Raw genomic sequence first — 24,441 nt, 5'->3', positions numbered from 1 at the left:
TAGACGCACGGAGGAATACAGGCATCTCAACGCTAATTAATCCCCCCCCCCCCCACACGTGATTTCCATGGGGATGAGCCGCGCCTCCCTCCTAATCTCCAATCAAAAACGGTCACCTAATTACAATCCGTTGAAACCGTTCTGTAGAATTACTCAAAAATAATTATGGTGGATATATTTCTCATGTGTTTGTGTAGTATTATATCGTCCAGTCTTCGAGTATTTTGTAGCTATAATTTGATTTTCAAGGGGATGAACTACGAGAATTAAATCTACAAATACATATGCATATATGACTCCAAACATACATGTGTTACCTGTTATAATGTGATATGTCATTATTCATCCATTACTTTGGTTATTTAAGTTCGTGCGTGCAATGCATGTGTACTTTACTATATTAGTTATGGGGGTGGGGCGCAAAAGAAACGCAGTGTGAATCTCACTTAGCAGTTCATGTGGCCTTTTTTGCTTGCAGAAGAGACGATGCGAAGAGAACATGGACACCAAAGTCAAAAAGATTCAGCTTCATGACTCTTTGGGAGTACAAGTGAATCTTCTAGGCTTATATACATGATACATCTTAACTAACTCATTCAAATCGGAGAGTTGCGGTTTCGAGAAATGTGCCCACGCATCATTAAAAGAAAAAAATGCATATACAGCAGTGGAAAAGGTAGATAGAGTTTGCAGTGATGATTTTTACAAGTTCACAAGGTGATTTATTTTTTTCAAGCAACCGGCAAAAGCGTTGCCTTTTCATTAAGATAGAAGGGAGAAACACGAAAATCCATCTCTGCACCCAAACTCATGTGCACCCACGCTGACGAAAAAAATCAAAACAAATACTAAAAAAATCATAAAAAATCCAAAAAAAATTGTGCGGTAGACAATTTGATGCGTGAGGTCCGCTCCAATTTTCAAATCATTTGGACATTTGAGGAGCTATCGGCAAGAAAGACAAATTGGGGGTCTGTAAAAATGTTTACTGTTCTTGTACTGTTTTGGCCCGATTTGTCTTTTTTGCTGAGAGCTGCTCAGATGTTCAAATGATTTGAAATTTGGAGCGGGCCTCACGCATCAAATCGTCTACCGCACAAAAAAATTGTAATTTTTTGAATTTTTTCTAACCGGGTGCAGATGAGTCTGGCCACCGAAACACCCTACTCGGAGAAACATGCATTTACAAGAGGAAAGATGTTTCTTAGGGGAACAAACTAAAGAAAAAGGGCACTATGCGGGAATCACGCCAATGACCTCACCTTGCGCTCCGAAAGCAAGCTCGCGCTGACGCATATCCTCAAGGGCCATATTTGCCACTTCGATGTAGGTTAGCCGCGATCCATCCTTCGGTTCCCCTTTTTTCATGTGTTCCAAATCACATGGAGGATGACCACTTAGCCGGCATGGCTCCTACAAGATGGTTGCACTAAAGCAAATCGGTGCTTGGCAGGCACGGACTTAATAAAAACTAAAAAAAGTGGCTTGGTTTACTCCTGTATCTCAATCCAGAGGCACCAACATAGGAAGCCTGAGTACATGTCGATCGAGGCTCAACCAACCAGGGTGGAAAATTGGCAGTCCAAGACCTAAAACTTTGGGAGACTGCTATTTGCAGTGTTGTTAAATTTCAGTTGACTGAGACTTGGTTATGTCTCAGTTGATGCTATATTAGTGAGATCTTATATTAAGATCCGTGCATACTTTTCTTTTAAGATTTTTCTTTTCTCTTTCTTACATGTATCAATTAACTAAGACTTGATTAAATTTTAGTCGACTGAGACCTAGCCACGTCCTACTATTTATATGAGCTGGCATGCAGTTCATTTGATCATCACACCCAGATCATGCAGATTTTGATGGTTCAGCCATGCAGGAGGTACCAAACCATACCAAGTTCATGACTTCTGTGCCGCGTGCTTCCTAGAATCTTGTTTGTGCTTCATATAATCGGTACCACGTGATTGTACGGAAATGATGGGATTGTCAGTTGTCACGGTCTCACCAACACTTTCAGTGTCCAACCCGGGCTAGTAATGCCTTGAGATCGATTGTTTTCACGGTGGCCTTTCTAATTCCTGCAGCACGCGCTGGTCTGCGGCATGGCATGCAGCAGGCAAGCAGATCTGGCAAAGAACCAAGCCAGTCTTGCACAGTCGCGGTGGATTGGATGTCAGTCAAAAGAGCCGTTATTTGCGGTTTGGTGACCTTCCAGAGTGTGCTACTCCCTCCGTCCCATAATATAAGAGTGTTTTTAACATATTACGAGACAAAAAGAATATTTTGTATCCCCAAAATATAAAACACCCTTTCTTTTCACGGATGGAATATAAAACACCCTGGTTCTGCTAAAGGAAGCCATGGCACCCATTTAGGAAACAGCTAGCTCTAGAATAGTAAAAGTGCTCGAGTATCACACAAAAATAGACCCTAGACAGAGACAAACAGTTACAAATATAGAGTGAATATAATACGCCACCAGGCCAAGATACACAGAAGAAAAAAATATATACATCAACATGACGACATGTTCTAATATTGAATTAGTACAAAGGTTTGCAAACATATTGTGATGCCAATAGCCTACAAGTGAGGGGCTTGAGACTTTGTGGCGAATCCAACTACCGCAGAACATTGGAAGCCGGTTAGTTGATTGCCATGACCAAAGAGTTCTTCACAGTCGTGTCCCTGAATTAGGCACCCCTGAATAAGAATTGGTAAGCCATTATTTGATTACAGCCTTTAGTCGTAAGCAACCTAATTTAGAGTTCAGAGCATACCTTCAGATAAAGCATGACTATCATTTTTGTTTCGAAGGGACTGTACGTGTCACAGTCGACACCCCATCCACAAATTTCGTTCGGAATATCACGTTGGCGTTGTTGAACATGCCCTCTTTTAGCGACACAACTATGAACTGCAATGACCAAATTTGAATCGTCAACTGAAAGGATGAAACAATGTTCCCAACACACACATACAGACGGTAACTGAACATGAGTCATGACAAGATTGCACCATCTAGAGGAGCAAGATTACCTGGGACTGTGGAAAATGTGCCTTTATCATTCTACCAATGTTTTGGGTATGGCTCAGATCAAGGGCGGCATCAACCTGCAGTACAGGGACATCCAGATCAGTTGAAAAGGAACATTATTATTAATTTGATTTTTATTCTGTGCATCAAAACAACTTGCAAATACCTCAAACATAGAGCATATGGGACTAAAAAGAAGAAACATGGTAGAATCATCTTGCTCAAACTCAAGAATTTACATCTACAGCAAATGTGGCATGCCAGGAACAAAGGTTCCAACCAGACAGAAGAGGGACTTCTAGATAAACCAGTCTATCCATATGAGCATGAAATGAAAAATATTGGCCTGATTCTTTTTGAAAGCTAGTGTTGGTAATAATCAAACTTTTAGGTCCATATCACACTATATGTTAAGATCAGAATCACTGTATCAAGCAATGGAGATCAAACATCACAATAACATGCAATGGTGCACTATGGAGTCTATGCAGTATCAGACTATCAATCTTCCCAATCCATATCATGGTATACTTTCCACCATGGTCTAGAAAAATATAAAACAGCAAACTAAATGTTTGCAGCCAGGTGTCATGGAATCATGTTCAGGCCAGTAATAGTTGTTTTAGTCTTAACTGTTAACTGATCATTTCCAAAATCCAAACATCATAAAATGCCTGATCATAAGACAGATCAAGTTCCAGCCAGCCTTGAAGCTGATTTTGAGTGTCAGTGAACTGTCTCTGTAAAATCTGTTATGTGATTTCGAGGAACACTGCATCGCAGTCTTGCTAATCTTAATTGGCTATGCTAGTTTGTAGTATGACCAGCCAGATTAGAGATGGTGGTAACCGGTAAGCAATTGAAATACAAAATCACATGCAGACATACCTCATCTAATATGTAAAGCGGCGCAGGTTTAAAAAGAAGTAACGCCAGAATAAGACTAAGAGCAAGAAGGGACCGCTGTCCTCCACTAAGTTCAGACAAAGATTGCTTCCAGACTGTTCCAAATGCCACCCGAACTTCAAGACCATCCAAGAAGGTACCACCTTCAGGAGGATCAAGTTTTGCCATTGTACCAGGTAGAAGAGTACCAAATATAGACCCAAAATCCCTACAGGAGCAGAGGTTAGTTAACTTTGTACATTTGTGAGTAAAGAGAATACTATCATTACAGAGTATGAGCAATATTCATGCAGTGGTGCATCTGCTGGGAAAGATTACAGAAAGGTTACTTACTTGTTAACTTTGAGCCATGTAACTTTCAAGGTCTCTTTCTTCTTCTCATCCAACTCTTCTATCACTTTCTTGATTTTTGACTTGTCATTCTGAAGATGACAACAAAAGGTATATTGCATGCTGCTACCAAAATTAATCCCAGGTTATCAAGAAATTTAGATGTGCAAGACCTACCTCGATAATATTTTTCTTCGATATCAAATCATTGTATTCATCCTCTGCCTTCTCAAACATTGCCATAACTTTCTTATTGACCCTCTTCTCAAGACTGCATTTGACAGTGAAGTAATAAGTCAGTTCGTTGCATTGAAAATTAAACAGCTGATAAGAGAACAACTATCCAGAAACATTAGATGTACTTGCAATTTTCCTTATTTCACTTTTTTTTAGATAGAAGATGTACCCAGATTGCTGAGCTTGGAGATTATCAAGTTCTTCCCTCGCCTTGTGTGGTTCACACGATGCAAAGTCGTAATCTGTACCACTTTTTCCGAACAATTGTTTCTCAGTTGCAATCCAACTGTACTTCTCCATTAGCTTATCAACCCTTGAAGAGCAATCCTTCTGCTCTATCTCCATCCTCTTAACCTGTATGATATATTAAGAAGTTAAAAAACAGTAAGTTATAAAAGCAGAAATATTCACCATCTACACAATCAGAACAGTATTAAAAAACATCAGTTATAAAGTAGAAATATGCACCACATACCCAGTAAGTACAATACTGAAAAAATTCAGTTATAAAGCAAAAATATGCACCAGAGATTAGACCCAATAAGTACCTCATTTTCCATTTTCTTCCTTTCGACATTCGAATCACCCAGTAGCTGCTGCAGTTTTTGCTGCTCTTTGGAGATGCTGTTTATTTGTGAGTCACATTCCTTCAGTTTGGAGCGACCAATATTGAGCTCAGATTCAGCTTGGTCATACTCTAGCTTTGTGGCAGCAACCTGCATGTGATCAGTGAAACAAAGGGAAATACTTTAATTAATGAAATGTAACGCCTGGTAGTTAAGTACAAATAAGCCATTACACCGCATATTGAACTACCTTGCTCTTATGTGTGCCCCAGGTTTCAGACAGCGCAGTAATCTGAGCTTTCGAAGTTATCAATTGCTCTTCAAGCGAAGCAAGTTCATTAGCAACTGCATCTTTCTCCATAATAAGCCTCTCCCTCTCGCTTTGATAAGCCTATTCAGGATAAGCAAACATAGAAACAACAGATATGTTATTCATTAAACTGCTGGGATTAATGCTCAGGACTGAACTAAAACTCAGAATGAAGTTGTGAACATAATATAATACATAAAATTCAGTAGTCACCAGGCACACTATAGTCCAAATATATTCTGCACAGTGTTAAAGAAAGCATTTTAAGCCTAAGTGGTAGATTAATCCATTTTAAAAAAATGGACAGAACTTGGCTGTTTTTGAACTACTTCTGTTTGGCTGCTTGCGCAATAATGGCAATATGCCATTTATCTTATTATTAGGGTCCGTTTGGGAACTATTTCCTTCAGATTCTGGCAACATGATCTCTATTAGGCTATATCTATTTGAACTGAACTGCATTTTAGTTGTTATTTTGCTTGCTGTGTGAACCAGATGAGTGATGTGTATTTGCTATGGTATGAACTGCATTTTAGATGCTATTTCAATTATCTATGTGCTATGTTTCCTATTTTCCTGTGCATATTATTCAAAAACAGTCAAATTCTGGCCAATTTTAAAAAATGCTTAAGCGTGCTTAAGCGCGTCCAATGCTGGCCTTACGCTTTCCACTTTTTTGAACATTGATTCTGGACCAATAACAGGACGGTACCCTGCAAACTTACACGCATCTACACCAGGAGCTTGTGTTTGACTAATGGCAGTCAACGGAATTTATAATCTTTAACAATAAGCAGATTAATGAAAGTATCTCAGTTATCTATATCTAACAGAACATGCATGTCATAAAATAACCGGACAATCCATTCGTGAAAGAAAAGGACAATCCTATAAAAGAACACTACTGACCATAAAGAAATCATTCTAGAGCTAGAAGTTAGATAATATTGCAAGTGACAAATGCAAATCACCTATGGCAAAAACAGAGTCAGAAAACCAACCTTTAATTGCTTCGACATGGCCTGCATTTCCGATTTCAGTGACTTTATCTTTTTTTCTAGAGCTTTGAGCCTACCTTCACGTTCACTGCCATAAGTCTTAATTGTCTTTTCCAAATCAGAAACAGTGGATACACATTTTTTATGCTCCACTTGTTTTTCCTTCAATTCTTCTTTTGATTCCTGGAGTTCTTGCTCAAGTTTCTTCACAAGTTCACCTAACTAAAGTACAAATAGAACAATTGTTGATCCAATTTGAAGCTGAATGTGGTAAGGTAACCATATTGGTGGCATAAAAATAATAATACCTTGTGATGTTCATTTTGTTCAACTCTGCTTTGAAATAATGACAGATCATATGATTTGAGTTCAAACTGAGATTTCAACTCAGCGTACTTTTTATGCAGAGGCAGGAGCACAGCAATCTGCAAAACAAGGTAAATCAAAATATCTACTTATCAGACAATTGTAAAGCATTCCATTAAAAAGAATCAATCTAACCAATGTTATGATGCCAATGTATAACATGTTTATACCAATGAAGAGAGATAATTATCAGTACTAAACAAACAAAAACTAATGCGTGTTTAATGTACAATGCATGATCAATTAGATTTTAATTGGTAGCACCATAAATTAATTTTCCTTCTTGACCATCGTGTATACATGCTAATGTCATTTATTTCTTATGTTGCAAAACCAAAGTTTTACAAACTTTCAGTTCACAGATGAAGGCAGATATTTAACAGCAAAATGTGGTTTGTAGAGAATATTGTAGTATCACATCACATAATCACATAACATAAGAAGATCCCGGATCATGAAGAGTACTATAAATACATATGTACTCAAAAGAAAACAGGATAGCATGTAGTGGCATTGCATTAAGTGAATACCTTCTGTTCAATAACAGAGAGCCTGTCCTCATGTTCAGAGAGATCAGCCTCAGCTTTAGCTAATTCATGGAGTTTCCTTAGCAAGTCCCCGCCACCTCTGTAGTGTTTATCTCATCAGATTAGTAGATAAAATGACAACAAATCCAATATACTTGTTTTGTTTTCTGAAAGTAATCTAGCTTGTCTCCAGAAAATACAACTATAAGATGCCAAAGATGCCCAATATCTGCTCGAAATTTTGACTATGACCAACAAGTACCAAAAAAATAACGCCTGATGAACATGTCTGCCTACCCTAGAGCCCCTTAAGAATGCTAAGGAAAAACAACTGTTTTTAGAAAAAGTCTAGATCACCCCCCTGAGGTTTTGGGGCCAAGTCAACATAACCACTTGAGCTTCAAAACCCTCTTAGCAGCCCCTAAGCAGTTGAATCCCATTAAAATGATCCCAAAATATATCGTTCTGAGTGTGGTTTTACCACCATGACAGGCGGGGTGGTTGACAATTCAGCATGTGGCACCTACTTGTCCGCCACATCATCTAAAAAGCTAACAGGTAAAAGAAATGGCCCAGGTAAAATTATTCCTATTTTAGAAAAAAGTTCCCAGGATGACAAAAGAAATTCATTTGTTTCCTAATTTTGAAATTTCAACACAACAGGTAAAATCTGTTCCAGAATCAAAAATCTGATCAATTCATATTTCCAAACAATTCGAAAAGTATAGTTTTTCCGTTTTGGAATCCTTTAAAAATTATTAAAATTACAGGCTTTTTGTAAATTCAACTTAAAAGTAAACTAATTTTCCTGACTTATTTTGTTTCCTAACATTTTACATGATGTGGAGGTGACATACCACCTCCTCAGCCATGTCACCTACCACAGTGCCAAAACCGTCTCGGGGGTTATTTAAACAGTAGTCAATTCCTTTGGGGCTACTTTGACAGTTTTAAAGCCGAGGGGTGATAAAAGAAATGTACTACATGATCCGAAACAACAGGAAGGCAAAGGAAAGGAACACCCATTTCAAAATTCATCTGAAAATAAATCAGATGCATACATTAACACCAAGTGAAATGTGAAATGTGACATAATATTACCTGCGACTACCTCCGGTCAATAGCCCACTAGGCTGGAAAATGTCACCTTCAAGAGTCACACTTGTACTGCCAACTTCCCTATTAAAGGCAATCTATAACAAGAGAATCAACTGTATCAGTAAGAACCAACACTGAATATATATTATACTTGGATAGGCAGACTCAATTAGAACTAGAATGACTAGAACATATTTCTGAAGAAAGCTACATTACCTCCTTTGCTGCCTCCATATTTCGACATACAAATGTCGAGCCAAAGACATAAGCCATAGCATTCTGCAATAAGGAATCTCTTCAAAATTTAAGATTGTTGATATAATGAATGACAAGGCATATACATAGTGCAGAATACTGTAAAAACTAATACAAATTATACAATCATAGGATGAAAATACTAACCTTTACTTCTTCGTCATAGCCAACCAATTCTAGAGCTAATGTTACATTTTCAGCTCCAACCTACATACATACAAATCAGTATAACATTCTCAAAAGTCAGCAAAAAGGTTATATCCAACGAATGAAAACAAAACATTCACTGACCATTCTACGAGCCGCCTGCTGGACTCTATCAGGTATAGTGCCTGTATGGATTTTATTCAACGGTATTATGGTTACCCTCCTTTTGAGCCCTCCGTTTTGTAGGAGCTGCTTTCCTGTGGTTTCTGTGTCAACAACCACATTATATAGCCTGCCTCCAGCAGCAACCTGCATAATTTGACTAGGAATTAAACTGATGCATCCAAACCAGTTCCTTCACTGAAAGGGGAAATCAACTTCAGAACCAAAATGAGGAGTTTGCTGAAACAGACCTCCAATGCTGTTGCCGTGGAGCTATCCTTTATCTTAATAAGCCGCGCAACTACTCCTTTGACTTTTGATCTATCAAATTTTTTGACAGGATCTTGATAGCTGAAGTTCACATTGCCCAGCTCACCAGAAAGTGCACGAACTTTGTCCTTCAATTTTTGAACCACCTCTACCTCTGTTGATCGATCCTATGAATGATGGAAGAACACAAAGAGTGATGAAAAACAGTTCCCAAACATTGCTTACCCGTTAAGGAACTTCTAAAATAGTAATATGCACCATTTATGCCACAGGAAAATGATCTTTTTTGCATACCTTTTGCAGAGCTTCCATCTGGCCCTCTCCGTAATTTATAGACCCCATGGATGCCTTGATAGCATCCAAGTCTTTTGTCCTAGCTTTCAGCTCTTTCTCAGCTGCAGTAGCTTCATCACGCTTGGATTTCATCTGAGCTTTCTTCTCTTTCAGCTCCTTCTCAGAATGGCTTATTTTTGTCGTCAACTGCTTTAGTCCAGATTCTGCCTCTCCAACAGCAGCTTTTGCATCTCTAAGTTGATCTTCTAGGCATTTCTTCTCATTCGCACTGCTTTTTCCTGCCAGCACACCCTGTGTAAAGTAGAATTTAGTATCCAGGAACTCAAAGTCAAGTTGTCAGTTTATACATTCTATAATTTGCAAAAGTTTGCATACCTGATATTCTTTCTCGCTATCATCTATCTCCTTTGTCAGATCCTCTGCTCTCTTACTCATATCAGATGCACCGTCCTCTGCATTTTTTACAGCTGCATCTCTTTCAACAATAGATCTCTTGATGTCCTCAATGTTCTTCAGGATCTATAAACAGATGGCATATATGCCACACTGTAAGTATTTTGGAATAAATGTGGGTACTGAGGGACGTGAAAATAAATAATGCATTACCTTTTCAGCAGCCTTTTCCTCTGACCTTAGAGTTTCCTCTTGATTATCCATCAGAGAAGTTTCCTTAATAAGTGCATGTGAGAGCTTATCCACTTTATCTGACAAAACCTTCATCTCACCGCCCAGTTTGGCTTCTTTTTCAGCAGTTAAGGTAGCTATGTTTTTGTCCATTTCATCTATGTCTGCTTTTAGCTTTTCTGTGCTTTCATCCAGTTCAACAATCTTTCCCTGGATTTGTTTGACATCACTGAGTGCACTTTCTCGCACCTTCTCAGCTTGAACAAACTCATATGCAATACAGAATCTTTTCAGTCGGTCAAGTTCAGTGTTACCATTGGCCCATTTCATGTACTGGCACCTCTCTTTCCTAAGTTTCTCTAATGCAGGAAGGATTTCATCATCAAGAAGTTTATTGATCTCCTCAACTTTGTTCTGCTTCTTCTCAAGTGTTTTAAGAGCAGATTCCTTCTTCATTTCATACATCCTTGTGCCGGCGGCCTCTTCCAACATGGAAAGAATTTCTGGAGGCTTCATGTTCAGCACTTTCGTGATACGTCCTTGCATAATTAGAAAATGGGGATTGTTCACGTTAAGCTGCACAGAGTGGAAAAGAGTCTGCACCCGGGAAGGTTGTGCAAGATGGCCATTTATAAGGTATTTGTTCCGTCCACCAACTACAATCTACAGATACAAGAGAGTAGCTTGTCAGTATTCAGTAAAGCTGGAGGCACTAATGGTCCACAACAGAAACACTACAAAGATTAAGAATCCTATCAAAAATTAAATAAACTGCAGATAGCGACTTAAGTTAAAGCAGATCCATGCACAATTATGTGAATTAATTAGAAAATTTGACAAGGCATTATTGCCTGTTAGTGGAAAACATTCTTCCGCATAAATACTGGAATGCCAAAAGTCCGCAACGACCTAAATCTAGACCATATCCATAGTACAAAACTCCTAAAATCCTTTCTAAAATCCACCTCCAGTCAGTATCACGATCTCGAGAACCAACGGGCAGACGGACAACAACTCCCGACTGAACAATTAGCGTCAAATTTGAACCACTAAGGACAGAAGTGTAAGGGACGCACCAAATCCCCTTCAGAAATTCACCCACGGAACCCAATCACACGCATAGGGAGGCGTCAAAAGGACAGGCGGGCAGCGCAAGTCGGGGCAGGGGGGTGGGGATGCGTAACCTGGCGCGTGACGGTGATCTCGGCCGAGTCCTCGTAGCCGAGCGGGGAGCGGGCGCGGTCGGAGTTGTCGAAGACGATGGAGACGGTGGCCTTGGTGACGCCGGCCTGGCCCTGCTTGTAGACGAGCTCCTGGAGCGAGGCGGCGCGCACGGCGCGGAGGTCGGTGATGCCGAGCACGAAGCAGATGGAGTCGAGGATGTTGGACTTGCCGGAGCCGTTGAGCCCGGTGATGGCGTTGAACAGCGGGTCGAACCCCGGCACCACCGTCCGCCCCGCGTACGACTTGAAGCCCTCCAGGCAGACCTCCTTGATGTGCATCTCGCCGGCCGCCGGGGGCGTCGCCGGCGGGAGATCCGGCTAGGGTTTGGGGGGTTCGAGCGGGAAAGTTTTCGGGGGGGCGGGGGATTTTCGGGATGGGGTTTCGAAATGGTTTCCGCCGTGTGGAGTGGACTGGCGACTGCTAGTGGGGAAGTAGAGGCGAGGGAGAGATGGCGACGGGCGGGTGGTATCATATGCTCCTGGGCTGAGATGGTAACATGGGCCTTTGGTTGGGCTTCGCGTAAGGCGTTTGTTCTCTGTTTTTCCTAGACTTGTTTTTGCTTGATCAAAAAAAAATAGAGTCGTTTTTGCGAAATCACATTTTTGCGGGGTGTTTTTTCTGACTTGTTATGCTATTTCTATAAGAGAATCTTCAACAGGTTCCAGTATATCCTCTCAAGCTGGTCATAGTGGGAGTAACTTAACTAGTAACATAACGCATACCAAAGCAAATTCGTTTATATAGAAAGTACACGTAGTGTCAAAAAACATCTTATATTATGGGATGAAGGGAGTAGTTAATAAAGAAATACTACCTCCGCCCTAGTTTAGGGGTCCACTTTGAAATTTATGCCAAACTTTGACCAAATATTTAACTAACAAAATGTTAATGCATGTCAACAAAAGTTATATCGTTGAATTTGTATTTGAACATAATTTTCAAGATATAATTTGTTGTGACATACATAAACATTTTGTTAGTTAAATTTATGGTTGAAATGTGGCACAAAATACAATGAAGACCGATAAACCAGGACGGAGGTAGTAGATGTTTGTGGTAACATAATATGTTACCGTAACATAACGCCTCCCGAAGCAAAATGAGTCTACATCTAAATAAATGAAGTATTGTATGATACCCTTCCTCTCTCTTTGGCAGACGGCGGCAATGGCATGGCGGTTGGCGGTGGTGCTGATGGACGGCAGTGCTAATCAGCGGCGACAACGGGTGGGAGGACAGTGTGTGACATATGGGCCCATGGTGTTGGATGGTATTGTGAGAGGGGCAACATCCCTCACACGGGGGAGTTATTCTCCCCCTTGACCCCTCTATATGGAGAGGTTGCGTTTTTTATCACCGATAATTTACTGGAAAAAGGAGAGTCGTTGGAGAAGCTTTTTTGGCTCAACTCAAAGAGTAAGGACGGGAAAGGGAATTTGTTAGAGATGTTTTTATAGAATACTTTTTGTCATTTAAAGATGTGAAAAAACTAGAAGACAGAGCGGCTGTGCGGACCACGGCGCCCTAGGGGGCAACAAATGCCATAACCGCAGGGTAAGTGCTTGTTCGGCAGGCCTCCGCTCCGTAGCTCAGCTCATGAAGCGGTTGGAGTAGCTACGGAGTGGCACCGAACGTGTTGGCTCCATGCCTCTCCCGGAGCGGGGCGAAGCGGCTTGTAGGCCACCTTTTCGGAGTTAGGAGTTGGAAAGCGGGGAGTGAAGGCCTGCCGAACAGGGCCTAAGTGGTCGTATTCGAGCTAGTGAGAAGGTACTACCCTCTATCTCAGGGCGCCACACATTGCACCGATGACGGCAAGGCCACACGGTTGTCCCTCGCAGCCACCGACGAGGCACCATCGGCAACACATTGATGGCCTGCTCAACAGCCTCCGAAGCGGCAACACATTGATGGCCTGCTCAACAGCCTCCGAAGCGATGCGACCGCCATACAGACCACCGGCAATGACCGACCGTGTAGCTATATTGTAGAAAGGTCCACCTACAACCTCACATCAACTCTACACATCGCCCAATGAATGGAGTTGGTCGATCCAGAATTAAGGAGAGAAAAGATAAACCTATGATCTTAGTGATCTAAACGCTCTTATATTAGTTGATAGAGGGAGTACTTATTTTTTGGTTATTAGAAAAACTTGCCTGTTATTACAACAATTATTATCATGTAAAATGTACTGGCATGTGCTGATCTAGTTGTCACAAGAGTTTCAAAGGCAATATGTATGTATACCACAATCCTAAATTACCTAGGGAAACAAGATGCAATCAAAGAAAACACGTATGTAATTTTCTATAGCACAGTCCAGAGGGATTGTGTGACCAAAATGTTTATTCTATCTGTATGCTAGTTAATCACATACAACTTTCTACACATAGACACCTTAATTGACTAGGGAAAACAATACAAAAGCGTATCAATTACACCAAGCAAAACAAACACCTATAGGAATTGAACATAACAACGTTAGCTACAGTAGTTGCAACAAAATCTACTAATAGCACTAAAAAAACTTGTCAACAAATAAGGAATTCACATGGTTAATCAGCTCCGGCTTCTTCAAATAGCTCATGTAGGTGTTGTTAGCTTCTAGACTCCTTGTACTGTACCCCCTTTATGTCTGTATTGGCAAACGCATAAACTTGTGATCATACTGTTTGTTTCATAGTTAAATTGTGGGCCTTCTGGCTTCTGGAAGCCCTAGATCTCGAAGCACTTCTCCTTCGATCCGAGAAAAACATCGAGATTACCAGTAAGAAAACTACCACAGATATTGCCCAAACAGCAAAAATCCACATTTTTGATGATCTCGCTAGTCTCTTTGATCCATGTACACGTGATACAGTGTCTGTGGCTCTTTCAACAGCCTGCTGCCTGGTCACATCCATGTGCTCCACATTTCGTCCAATTGTAGTCGTGGACGACCGTTGTGTAACTCTCTCTGATTTATTGGAGGTTAAAACTTCCTCAATTTTCTTCGAGATGCTGCCTATGGTGGTGCTTAGTCGAGGGCAATTTCGGCGTTTGTGGTGCAAGTATAGGGCCTTGTTCAAAGCCTTGCCACACTCGATGCTGAGAAGATCCCTCTCCCGTGCATTTTGATCGCCTTTCGTGATAGCAGATGGATCAGGTGGTTCAGGGAACTTGGCCCAACATGTGTTTACAATATCAGCATTTCTCCAGTCAGCCTTGTCAAAGCTCCAATCACCAACACCAAATCTCAGCCCATAATGGAAAACCTTGTAATTTACTCCAGGCAGAGGAACATAGCCTGGATATATTAATATGTCACTCTTTATGATGTGCCTTAGGTTAAGCTGCATGACAAGTGAAGAAGAGTCAAGCAGCAAGATAAGGGGATAAACCAATTTTCAGAGAAGGACAAGATCACGGCCCTTATAGTTCATTGTCTATACTAGATTTCTAGAACTTATGAATGCTAACTGCCAGCTGGTGCTATCCATACTAGCTTTCAAACTTATAATGACACCGTGAGATCTAACTGCCAACTGAAGCTAACCATGCTAGCTTTCTCGAACTTATTAGCGCACGCTCTCCATAGACTATCTCTAGAAGTTACAAGCACCATATTTGCATTGATGTAAACATCTAGAGGTTTTAAAATGATTCAATATAGCCAGTAAGTTCTAATGCGGTGCAGCCAGTTGCAGACATATGCTTGCAGTTGCAAGAACAAAAGGGGAAAAGATAAACCACTACACATACCTCGGCTGCTGCAAAAGAGTAACCATACATCTCACTTATCCAGCCAGAGGCATATATATCACCAGTAATGTTTGTCGCATAGTGATCTTTGTCTGCCCGAACCTCTTCTGATTTGTGCAGCCACAGCATAGCAAAACGTCGGAGATCATCAATATGCATGATAATGACACCACCAACCTTTTCGCATGCAGATGGATTGCGAGTGTGTATCTTGGCAAGTATGTTATCACACCCAATGAGATAACTGACAAACAGAAAGGATGATATTATTACATGGTTCTCTCATATGCAGTTATTAAATGCATCACTGCCTCAACCTGCAATGAGACTTGCACAAATCTTGAAGTACGCAAGAGGTAAGTTGGTTCAACGAACTCTTGGATGTGCACTAAGATTTGTGGAAACTCAGCATGCAGGTGATGCTAGAAGAACCTCTCAACATATCTTGTAAACAGGAATTGTAATATCACTAAACCACAGCAACACATGCTGCAAATTACACAGCACCAGATAAGAATCTTACTCATAGGGAGTTGAAACAGGATGACCAAGTTTTGCACCATACTCCCATGGAGTGATGGGACCTCTCATGATCATATCAGCATCCAAGATAACAATGAACTCAGCATCAGTCTGCACATGGTTAATCCAATGGAGAACTGCTGCTGGTTTATTGATTGCTGGGTACCTAAGAAGAACAAATAATAGATTATGTACTGAGCAAAAGTTTTCAGCGCAGTATTAAGTCAGAAGTTTATACCAGTCCCCTGTCAATGGGTGTCTGTTCATAGATGGAACATAATGTGTGGGAGCAAGGTCACGTCCCTTATAATTCTTCAATTCCTCGTCTGTACAACTCAATAAGCGTGTAATATTACCAGGCTGACCGCTTACACGAAAACTGTGCATGAGCCCAACAGTTTGCCAGTCAAAATACGACGAACATTCGGTTGAGAAAAGGGTGTGTGTTTTTGGGTGCCTGCTTTTGGACAATGCAACATGCTGTACAGTCAATTTGTTTTCAACTTTTAGACTGTTCCAGTACTTTGGTTTCGTAAGCTCTGAGAACCTTTTGCTTTTAAGGAAGCTCAAGTATTTTGACCACTGTGGTTTCGGGCAGCCAACAGATGTGTGATGCAAAAGAAGCCCTTCGTTCAATGTGTTAATGCACTCAATGCTTAGATATAAGGCCCGTTTGACATTTGGGTCAGATTCCATCACCTCAACCTATATAAAGTTAGTAAGATTAAATAGTCGCATACAGCATAGCTAGCTACTGCCTACCAGTGAGAACATCCCAAAATATGGTTAGGAAGACTGTTTACCTCTCTAGGGAATGGAGGTGGAGGAAATAAGCGGTTGCAGTCATAAACTATACCATCCTCATGGTGTTCTAACTTGCTGAAGGACCAATTTCCAACTTTAAATGGCAAACCATAGTGCAGGATAAGTGGCTCAGTGCCAATTCTCGGAGTATAGCCTGGGTAGATCATTATGTCATCATTTATCTTGTGTCTTAGACCTACCTGTCGAAGAGGATTATAGTATTATACAATGAAGGTAATATGTAAAACCACATAAAATATACTCAAGTAATATTTGCTTTCACAATGCATAATATAGCGAAGAAGAGTAATCGAGCTTACTTCTGCAGCGCCAAATGAGTACCCATACATCTCACTGATCCACCCCATGCCATATATATCACCAGTAATATTAGTTGACCAGTGGGACTTATCTTGCCTCACTTCTTCAGTTTTTGACAACCACAGAGGGGCTAGAGCCCTTAAGTCATCGATATGCATGATCAGAATTCCGCCAACTTTGTCACAAAATTCTGGATGTGCAGTGTGCAACTGTGCAAGGATGTTATCACAACCCTTCAGGTACCTAGTTAAGAGAATACGTGAATAAGATAAATCGGAGGCTGAGTTCCAGACTTCCAGTCAGACAATGATATGAAATACCTAGCTACCAAGCGAGGAACCAGAGATAACGTTTGCGTAGGTAATGTGTTATATAGACTTGCTTTGTGCTACAATTCAAATTTATACTAGAATTTTCTATGTTGCTCTAACAAGTTTAGAAAGAAGGACGAAGAAGAATCAAACACTTGGTACCAGATACCAACGGCAAACTGAACCTGAGTTAACAAAGTGACACTCAGTACAAAAGGCATGCTCCACGAGGAAGGATGAGTCACCAGTGCCTAAACCATTGACGTGGTACAGTACTATTTCAGTAACTAAATTTACTACCATCGCCCAATTCCTCATTACCATATTAAGCAGAAAATGGACAGAAGGATCATCAATTCTAAATTGCTGACTGAAACCATACCCATAATAAGCTGCAACAGGCTTGCCTTTTTCAGCTCCGAGTTCCCAAGGAATAATCGGGCCTCTAACAATCTGGTCTGCATCCAAGATCACGACCCAATCGACGTTGTCCGCCTCTGGACTGTGCTCCAACCAATGCACCACCCCTGCAGGCTTGTTGATGGCCGGGTACCTGCACACACAAAATGACACAAGGCGCACTAAGGCCACTTCCATTCCAAATGAGGAAATCTTCGAAGCTCGTATTCATCTATACCCCAATTAGTTCACTCCACAGAGGGCCTGCCAAATCAAGCACTTCGCCCAAATCAAGCGCTATAAACTTCACCAAATGCAGAAGCACACCATGCGGGATGTAACTAATTTCGTAACTCCGTCCCAAATCCTAACCCCAGACGTCTCGGCTTCGGCGAGGCGCAGGGTAGCAAATGGGGGAACGAGGAGGAGAGGAGCATGCGTGCTGAATGTGCAAGCGGCGAGGAGAGTTACCTACCAGTCGCCGGTGCGGGGGTGGCGGCTGTAGGAGGGGACCTGGAGAGTGTGGCCGATGCGGAGGCCGCGGTAGGAGGCGAGCTGGTCGGGGGCGCAGCTGAGGAGGCGGGTGACGCCGCCGGGCTGCCCGGCCTTGCGCAGGCTGTGGAGGAGCCCCACCGCCTGCCAGTCGAAGTAGTCGCCGCACTCCACCGAGAAGAGCGTGTGCAGCCGCCGCCCCTCCCCCGCGGCAGACACCGCCACGGCCGGCCACAGCAGCGGCAGCAGGAGCGCGGCCGCCACCGCGCCGGCGATCGCCGCCGCCATTGGTGGTGGGGTGGCGGATCTCGCGCCCGGATCCTGCCTTAGGCCTCACCTTCGTCTTCTCGCTGCTTTGTGCCCGAGCCTCTGACCCTGAAGGATTCGTCTACTGACGGAAGGCGACGGGTGCTCAGGAGTACGCCAACCAGGCGGGTTTACGTAAACACCCTAAAAAGTCAAAGCCAGTGCCGATTTTGGGTAACTAGATCGGGATCGCGCCTTGGCGCGAGGGTGCCGGTCCCAACATTTTGGTCAACCAGATAATGATAAGTTAGTAGAAATCCAGGTTTTGTGTATGCATTAACAAAGAATAACACAGGCAAAGGAAGTAGATTAAAGAACCGATACTAAAACTACATAATTCGTTCATAATTTACAATAACCATGAAGTGGTAAATCCATCTGAAGGACTGTCTCATAGCGGTGATCACACATAATTTATGATAAGGACAGGGTAGTCTGCTACTATACTGATTCAAATCGCCTCTGTACAGGCATCACGTCTATATACGATAATATTAGTTGATAAACCAAAAGAACTACATCTTCATATGCGGTCGAAACATCGGTCGCATTCACCACAGCTCATGCTCAGATGAGAAGTAACCACTATTTGTTGTCCTAATGGTAAAGCAGAAGGGTTTAGCCTGAGTAAGTGCAGCATGACATAAAGTTCAGTACAAAAGCAGCTTGATTAAGAGTAACAGAGCATATATATCAGTGCTAAAGAGTTTCAGAAGCAGGCATAGTGGCATTGAGGTCAATATTGAGTAAGCAAACCACATACAGGGCTAAACCAAAATCAACTAAGTAGGCTATTTTCCATACAAAGCAACAATGACAAAAAAAATATGCGAGGAGATTCAAGTAACCTTGCATATCGGATACAAAATATATAGCATTTATATCATTGAATCATATATCAGTCACAAAAAAATATATCAATTGGTATAGTTATTGGATCTATCTAATTAAAAAAGGCAGCAAGCAACATATAAATTCATTAGAAATAGATGGTATTCCATATAGCAGTCCACTCAAAAGGAAAAAGAATGGAACATACAAGATTAGGTACAACCAATGAAAGAGTTTCATTACCAAGAGATCCCGCATAACCAATCTGTGTCATCATAGATGTAGCCTGCTCCAAATCCTTCCAACACCAAGTAGAAACTGTAACCTGCTCCAAAGGCTACTGCTCTGTGCTCTGTGCTCTGTTGTATTTACTGTGTGCTCTGGAAAACAAACAAAACAAAGACTCATAGGCCCGGAACACAAAATATTTTTCAATAAAGTTTACACTAATAGACACCAATTAATTACCAAATTTGTCATCATTTGGTGAACATTAATGAACAACGGACTCATGGTATTGGTATGTAAGTAATTACATTTCTCCACATTAGTAATCTAACACCAAGAAAATAAATAAGCAATCATAATCATTTGTAAACATTATTTGCTCTTCTAATTTTGTAGAAAATGATAGAAGTTCAGTTCCGGAACCATAAATAGGAAAGAGGAAGAGAAAGAGAAAGAGAAAGAAATACTAAAATATAGGGAACTTAACTATTCATCAAATCACGAGTTATGTACATAAAGAAGTAGGCACAAAACTAACCTTGAAAGAGGATTACTCGTCCTGTTTCTGGGCCCAACACCTTAATATTGTACAGTTTACCATAAGAGCATCAGTAAGTGATACAGCAACTCTGCCTACATACATGATAAAGAACTTTAATGCCATATGTGTGTGATGGAAGCAAAAAAATGAAATAAAAAATATTGCATCTGAACCATATTGATACTAAAAGGGTAGGCACAAGCTTTGCTACATTTACCACAAACGTGATATAGGGGGCGCGGCTTGCCTCACATTGCATAGTCGAAAGCTAAATGAACATCACATTGACCGTCCCAAAGTTCACGAGAACGAAAAACTCTAATCAAACTGGTTTTCCTAAGTAGAAACATAATTGTGCATCCTTTCATCAGTTCAACAGAGATTAGAAATGCATAGACACTAATGTATACCTTTAATTAATCTTTATATTGCACGTTCTACCTATGTGCAAAAGAACAGATACCCCATGATAAAGAACACAAACCACGTGTGCATCCACAATTTCTAATTAACCTTAATTAGGGACAGTATCCAAAATAGTCGCAAATTCACTTGCAAACTACCATACACAAAAAAAATCCAGAACTGTTTCCCACAAATTCTAACACCTCAAGAAACAAAAAGGTAGAAGGAGATGAAAATGCAAGTGTTGAGATTGTATTCTTACCATGTCCTCTGGATAGTCACTATTGACATTCTTGGTTGAAAGATGTGCCTCTCACAAGGTGAAGAAAAATATACAGAATTCTAACCAGCTGATTCGCCGTGTCAACATGATATAAATGGAAGTGAGCCATAACAACTTCTAATATATATACCTGAACACACATGAAATGAATGAAACTTCAGAGAAACATATCAAATCAATTTGAAAGTAGCAATCGTTGTCTAAACATCTCAAATAAATCATAACTCAAAAAAGATGTTCTCCTTATCACCATGTTCTAATCATGAAGGAGTTTAACATCTCCACTCTATCATTCAGCCTAAAGATAAAAAAGAACTGATGCGGGAAGGAACTAAAATAAACATTCCGGGAACAGGTTGGGCAAAGAAGCGAAGCGTGCCTAAGTTGTGCCATCCATTGTAAAAAAATACCGAGCTTTTGAAATAAAAATAGGACTCCCCTGCATAATGTCGCATCTCGCAATCCAATCTGGTCGAACCACAATATGTTATCAAGTCACAAAGCCAATCAAGACACCTAACTGTAATGGTCGGAAATATAAGCTAAGGAACCATATGTATCAGCCAAATTGTTCATCAGCGTACAAATTAATACATCATATATTTAGATGAAGCAAACTAACAACAGAATAAAAATCCTCCCAAGTTCGTTGCTCATATGCATTTACCAAAAAAAGATGTGACTGTGCCCATATTACGTCCATGATCCAGAAAGTTGAGGATTGGGAGGGAGGAATGAGAGAAACAGGACCTGCGCCACAAACATCGTAGATCCAGACTTTGAATGATAATCTGCCTGATTAACATGCCGTCTTGCATGCACTTCCAGCCTTTGATCTCCCAGCAGGGCCCGGGATCTCTGAATAACACAGTATATAATATAGTGAGTAGATACCAACAAACATACCCACATATGCACACATGAATGATTACGTAGAAAGAAATATTGCAGGGAATGTCATGATGCACACGAACTATGTCTTTCATCCAAGATAGTCTGACTGTAATATTAGGACGATAATTGAGATGCCTGAAATAAAGCTTTCTCCATTCGTAATAATATTTCTCCCAGAAATATTACAGTCAGGCTATCTTGGAATAATTACATGACGGGGGCATCAACTCATCATCATACCAAACTAAAGGAGAAAAATGGAAGAACAAAAAAATATTATTTTTGAGTAATTACTACCTAGAATATCATGATAGTAATTTCGATTGTCCCTTGGTGCTGAACTATTTCCATTCTACAATGGATTCATGACCAAAGACCCCTTGCCAACAAAACCGAGAGCAAAGCTAAAAAATGACAAGAGCATTGGCAGTACTTCCAGCAACATAAATCACACTATTGTTGCATACCCTGTTCTAACTTTCAGCTGCTCTCCATACATGACTAATTCAGGCAATTAGATGGGAACTTAACTAAATAAACAACTTAACCTAGCAGACTATAGAACCTGAATTAATATTACGACAAACTAAATGCAAACGAAGTTATATTGGCAGCAGAACAGCTACAGTGGTTCCAGTTTTAGGTCAAAGCATTAGTAAGTACATGAAATCTAACGCGAAGATGTTTCAGGTCATATCATAGGAACAAAATTAACTCAGTTATTTACTTATGCCACACACATGTTGTTGTGTTTGTCTTGCAGGAACTTACTGTTGGCTGGGGGTGGTAATATAGCTTGCTCAGGCTCCGATCGACATACTCTTCTTCAACCTTTGCAACCATATCTGCGCGTAAGGTGAACGACACATGTTAATATCAAATTTAGTCAATAAGGCACATTTCAATATGCATGAACATTCTATCTGTCATACTAACTGATCTCGCCCGCACCGTTAGCCTGCTCATCGGGCTCACTATTCATGTTGTTTACAATGCAATCAGTGGCTGCCACTTCACCCGTGCCAACCTCTAGAAGGGGGCTCCCAAATAGATGGTAGCAAGATTGAAACCAGCTAGTGCCCAATGCTAATTGAAACTAAATGAAATCTAACGCGAAGATGCTCACTGAATTTCTATTTCAGCTACTGCTATGTCATCACTTGAACTGGAGCCATCATTATATATGCATCTCATAAATCCATCCGGATGAATGCTTCTAATCAACAATTATCGTTCTAATTTTTCTACTTACTCATTGTATTTGATCCTAGCCCTTATTCCCTGTTATTAGGATTCAGTATGTGAAAAGTGGATCAACGCTACAATTATTTTAAAGCATCGGCTATCCACGCCACACTGCCTACATCGTGTTTACCAGGGGCAATGTGGTTGAACAGAACAACATCCTGTTCTGCCTGTACAATCTTATGGCCCTTTTCTTCCTGCACATCTACAAGACAAGAGCAGACCAAATGTGAACATTGGGGATTAGAGAGAGCAATGGGGAGGAGAAGATGGACCATGTCAAGCACACTGAAGAGTTGCCTCCCAGGCAAGAGAAGCACAGGGAGGAGAGGATATACATGGGGTTGTTGGAAATATGCCCTAGAGGCAATAATAAATGGTTATTATTATATTTCTTTGTTCATGGTAATTGTCTATTGTTCATGCTATAATTGTGTTATCCAGAAATCGTAATACATGTGTGAATACATAGACCACAACGTGTCCCTAGTAAGCCTCTAGTTGACTAGCTCGTTGATCAACAGATAGTCATGGTTTCCTGACTATGGACATTGGATGTCATTGATAACGGGATCACATCATTAGGAGAATGATGTGATGGACAAGACCCAATCCTAAGCATAGCTCAAAGATCGTGTAGTTCATTTGCTAGAGCTTTTCCAATGTCAAGTATCTTCTCCTTAGACCATGAGATCGTGCAACTCCCGGATACCGTAGGAGTACTTTGGGTGTGCCAAACGTCACAACGTAACTGGGTGACTATAAAGGTACACTACGGGTATCTCCGAAAGTGTCTGTTGGGTTGGCTCGGATCGAGACTGGGATTTGTCACTCCGTATGACGGAGAGGTATCTCTGGGCCCACTCGGTAATGCATCATCATAATGAGCTCAATGTGACTAAGGAGTTAGTCACGGGATCATGCATTGCGGTACGAGTAAAGAGACTTGCCGGTAACGAGATTGAACAAGGTATTGGGATACCGACGATCGAATCTCGGGCAAGTAACATACCGATTGACAAAGGGAATTGTATACGGGATTGATTGAATCCTCGACATCGTGGTTCATCCGATGAGATCATCGTGGAACATGTGGGAGCCAACATGGGTATCCAGATCCCGCTGTTGGTTATTGACCGGAGAGGCGTCTCGGTCATGTCTGCATGTCTCCCGAACCCGTAGGGTCTACACACTTAAGGTTCGGTGACGCTAGGGTTGTAGAGATATGAGTATGCGGAAACCCGAAAGTTGTTCGGAGTCCCCGATGAGATCCCGGACGTCACGAGGAGTTCCGGAATGGTCTGGAGGTGAAGAATTATATATAGGAAGTCAAGTTTCGGCCACCGGGAAAGTTTCGGGGGTTATCGGTATTGTACCGGGACCACCGGAAGGGTCCCGGGGGTCCACCGGGTGGGGCCACCCATCCCGGAGGGCCCCATGGGCTTAAGTGGGAAGGGAACCAGCCCTTAGTGGGCTGGGGCGCCCCCCATGGGCCTCCCCCCTGCGCCTAGGGTTGGAAACCCTAGGGTGGGGGGGCGCCCCACTTGCCTTGGGGGGCAAGTCTCCCCCCTGGCCGCCGCCCCCCATGTAGATGGGTTCCTGGCCGGCGCCCCCCTTCCCAGGGGGCCTATATAAAGGGGGGAGGGAGGGCAGCAGTACTACAGCCTTTGGCGCCTCCCTCCTCCCCTGCAACACCTCTCCCTCTCGCAGAAGCTCGGCGAAGCCCTGCCGAGATCCCGCTACATCCACCACCACGCCGTCGTGCTG

General features: G+C 41.6%; 2 protein-coding genes across 3 annotated transcripts; both read right to left on the bottom strand.

Moving 5' to 3' along the window:
- Positions 1–2,413: 2,413 nt before the first annotated feature.
- Positions 2,414–11,762, bottom strand: LOC109761608 (structural maintenance of chromosomes protein 2-2). 2 transcript variants are annotated; one of them, XM_020320420.4, is made up of 21 exons: positions 11,312–11,762; positions 10,110–10,790; positions 9,879–10,022; positions 9,504–9,794; positions 9,191–9,376; positions 8,922–9,086; positions 8,778–8,837; positions 8,592–8,654; positions 8,379–8,470; positions 7,281–7,377; positions 6,693–6,809; positions 6,388–6,606; positions 5,327–5,467; positions 5,059–5,226; positions 4,680–4,864; positions 4,451–4,544; positions 4,277–4,365; positions 3,926–4,151; positions 3,040–3,114; positions 2,781–2,917; positions 2,414–2,703 (listed from the first exon to the last, which is right to left on the bottom strand). In XM_020320420.4, exons 1-20 carry the CDS (start codon positions 11,627–11,629, stop codon positions 2,801–2,803), a joined length of 3,528 nt encoding a protein of 1,175 aa, XP_020176009.1. In that variant the 5' UTR covers positions 11,630–11,762; the 3' UTR covers positions 2,414–2,703; positions 2,781–2,800. The 2 variants fall into 2 exon arrangements, with proteins under 2 accessions (XP_020176009.1, XP_040260443.1); XM_040404509.3 differs by having other exon boundaries at positions 2,414–2,688.
- A 1,866-nt stretch (positions 11,763–13,628) lies between these two features.
- LOC109761611 (peptidyl serine alpha-galactosyltransferase) lies at positions 13,629–18,366 on the bottom strand. The gene is made up of 8 exons (XM_020320423.4): positions 17,925–18,366; positions 17,433–17,603; positions 16,739–16,982; positions 16,418–16,618; positions 15,853–16,319; positions 15,616–15,780; positions 15,093–15,336; positions 13,629–14,683 (listed from the first exon to the last, which is right to left on the bottom strand). Exons 1-8 carry the CDS (start codon positions 18,227–18,229, stop codon positions 14,015–14,017), a joined length of 2,466 nt encoding a protein of 821 aa, XP_020176012.1. The 5' UTR covers positions 18,230–18,366; the 3' UTR covers positions 13,629–14,014.
- Positions 18,367–24,441: the final 6,075 nt, after the last annotated feature.

This window comes from Aegilops tauschii, chromosome 3 (assembly GCF_002575655.3).
Source record: "Aegilops tauschii subsp. strangulata cultivar AL8/78 chromosome 3, Aet v6.0, whole genome shotgun sequence".
Classification (NCBI taxonomy): domain Eukaryota; kingdom Viridiplantae; phylum Streptophyta; class Magnoliopsida; order Poales; family Poaceae; genus Aegilops; species Aegilops tauschii.
This window is presented reverse-complemented; position numbering and strand designations above follow the sequence as displayed.

What these genes read in the sequence shown, in the direction of transcription:
- LOC109761611 (XM_020320423.4), bottom strand. Translation starts at nt 18,229, where the DNA reads ATGGCGGCGGCGATCGCCGGCGCGGTGGCGGCCGCGCTCCTGCTGCCG. An exon ending in ACTCATTTGGCGCTGCAGAA is followed by an intron (nt 16,619 to 16,738) that starts GTAAGCTCGATT and finishes CCTCTTCGACAG; the next exon opens with GTAGGTCTAAGACACAAGAT. An exon ending in CACCCATTGACAGGGGACTG is followed by an intron (nt 15,781 to 15,852) that starts GTATAAACTTCT and finishes TGTTCTTCTTAG; the next exon opens with GTACCCAGCAATCAATAAAC.
- LOC109761608 (XM_020320420.4), bottom strand. Translation starts at nt 11,629, where the DNA reads ATGCACATCAAGGAGGTCTGCCTGGAGGGCTTCAAGTCGTACGCGGGG. An exon ending in GGGGCACACATAAGAGCAAG is followed by an intron (nt 5,227 to 5,326) that starts GTAGTTCAATAT and finishes GATCACATGCAG; the next exon opens with GTTGCTGCCACAAAGCTAGA. An exon ending in ACATGGCTCAAAGTTAACAA is followed by an intron (nt 4,152 to 4,276) that starts GTAAGTAACCTT and finishes CTGCTCCTGTAG; the next exon opens with GGATTTTGGGTCTATATTTG.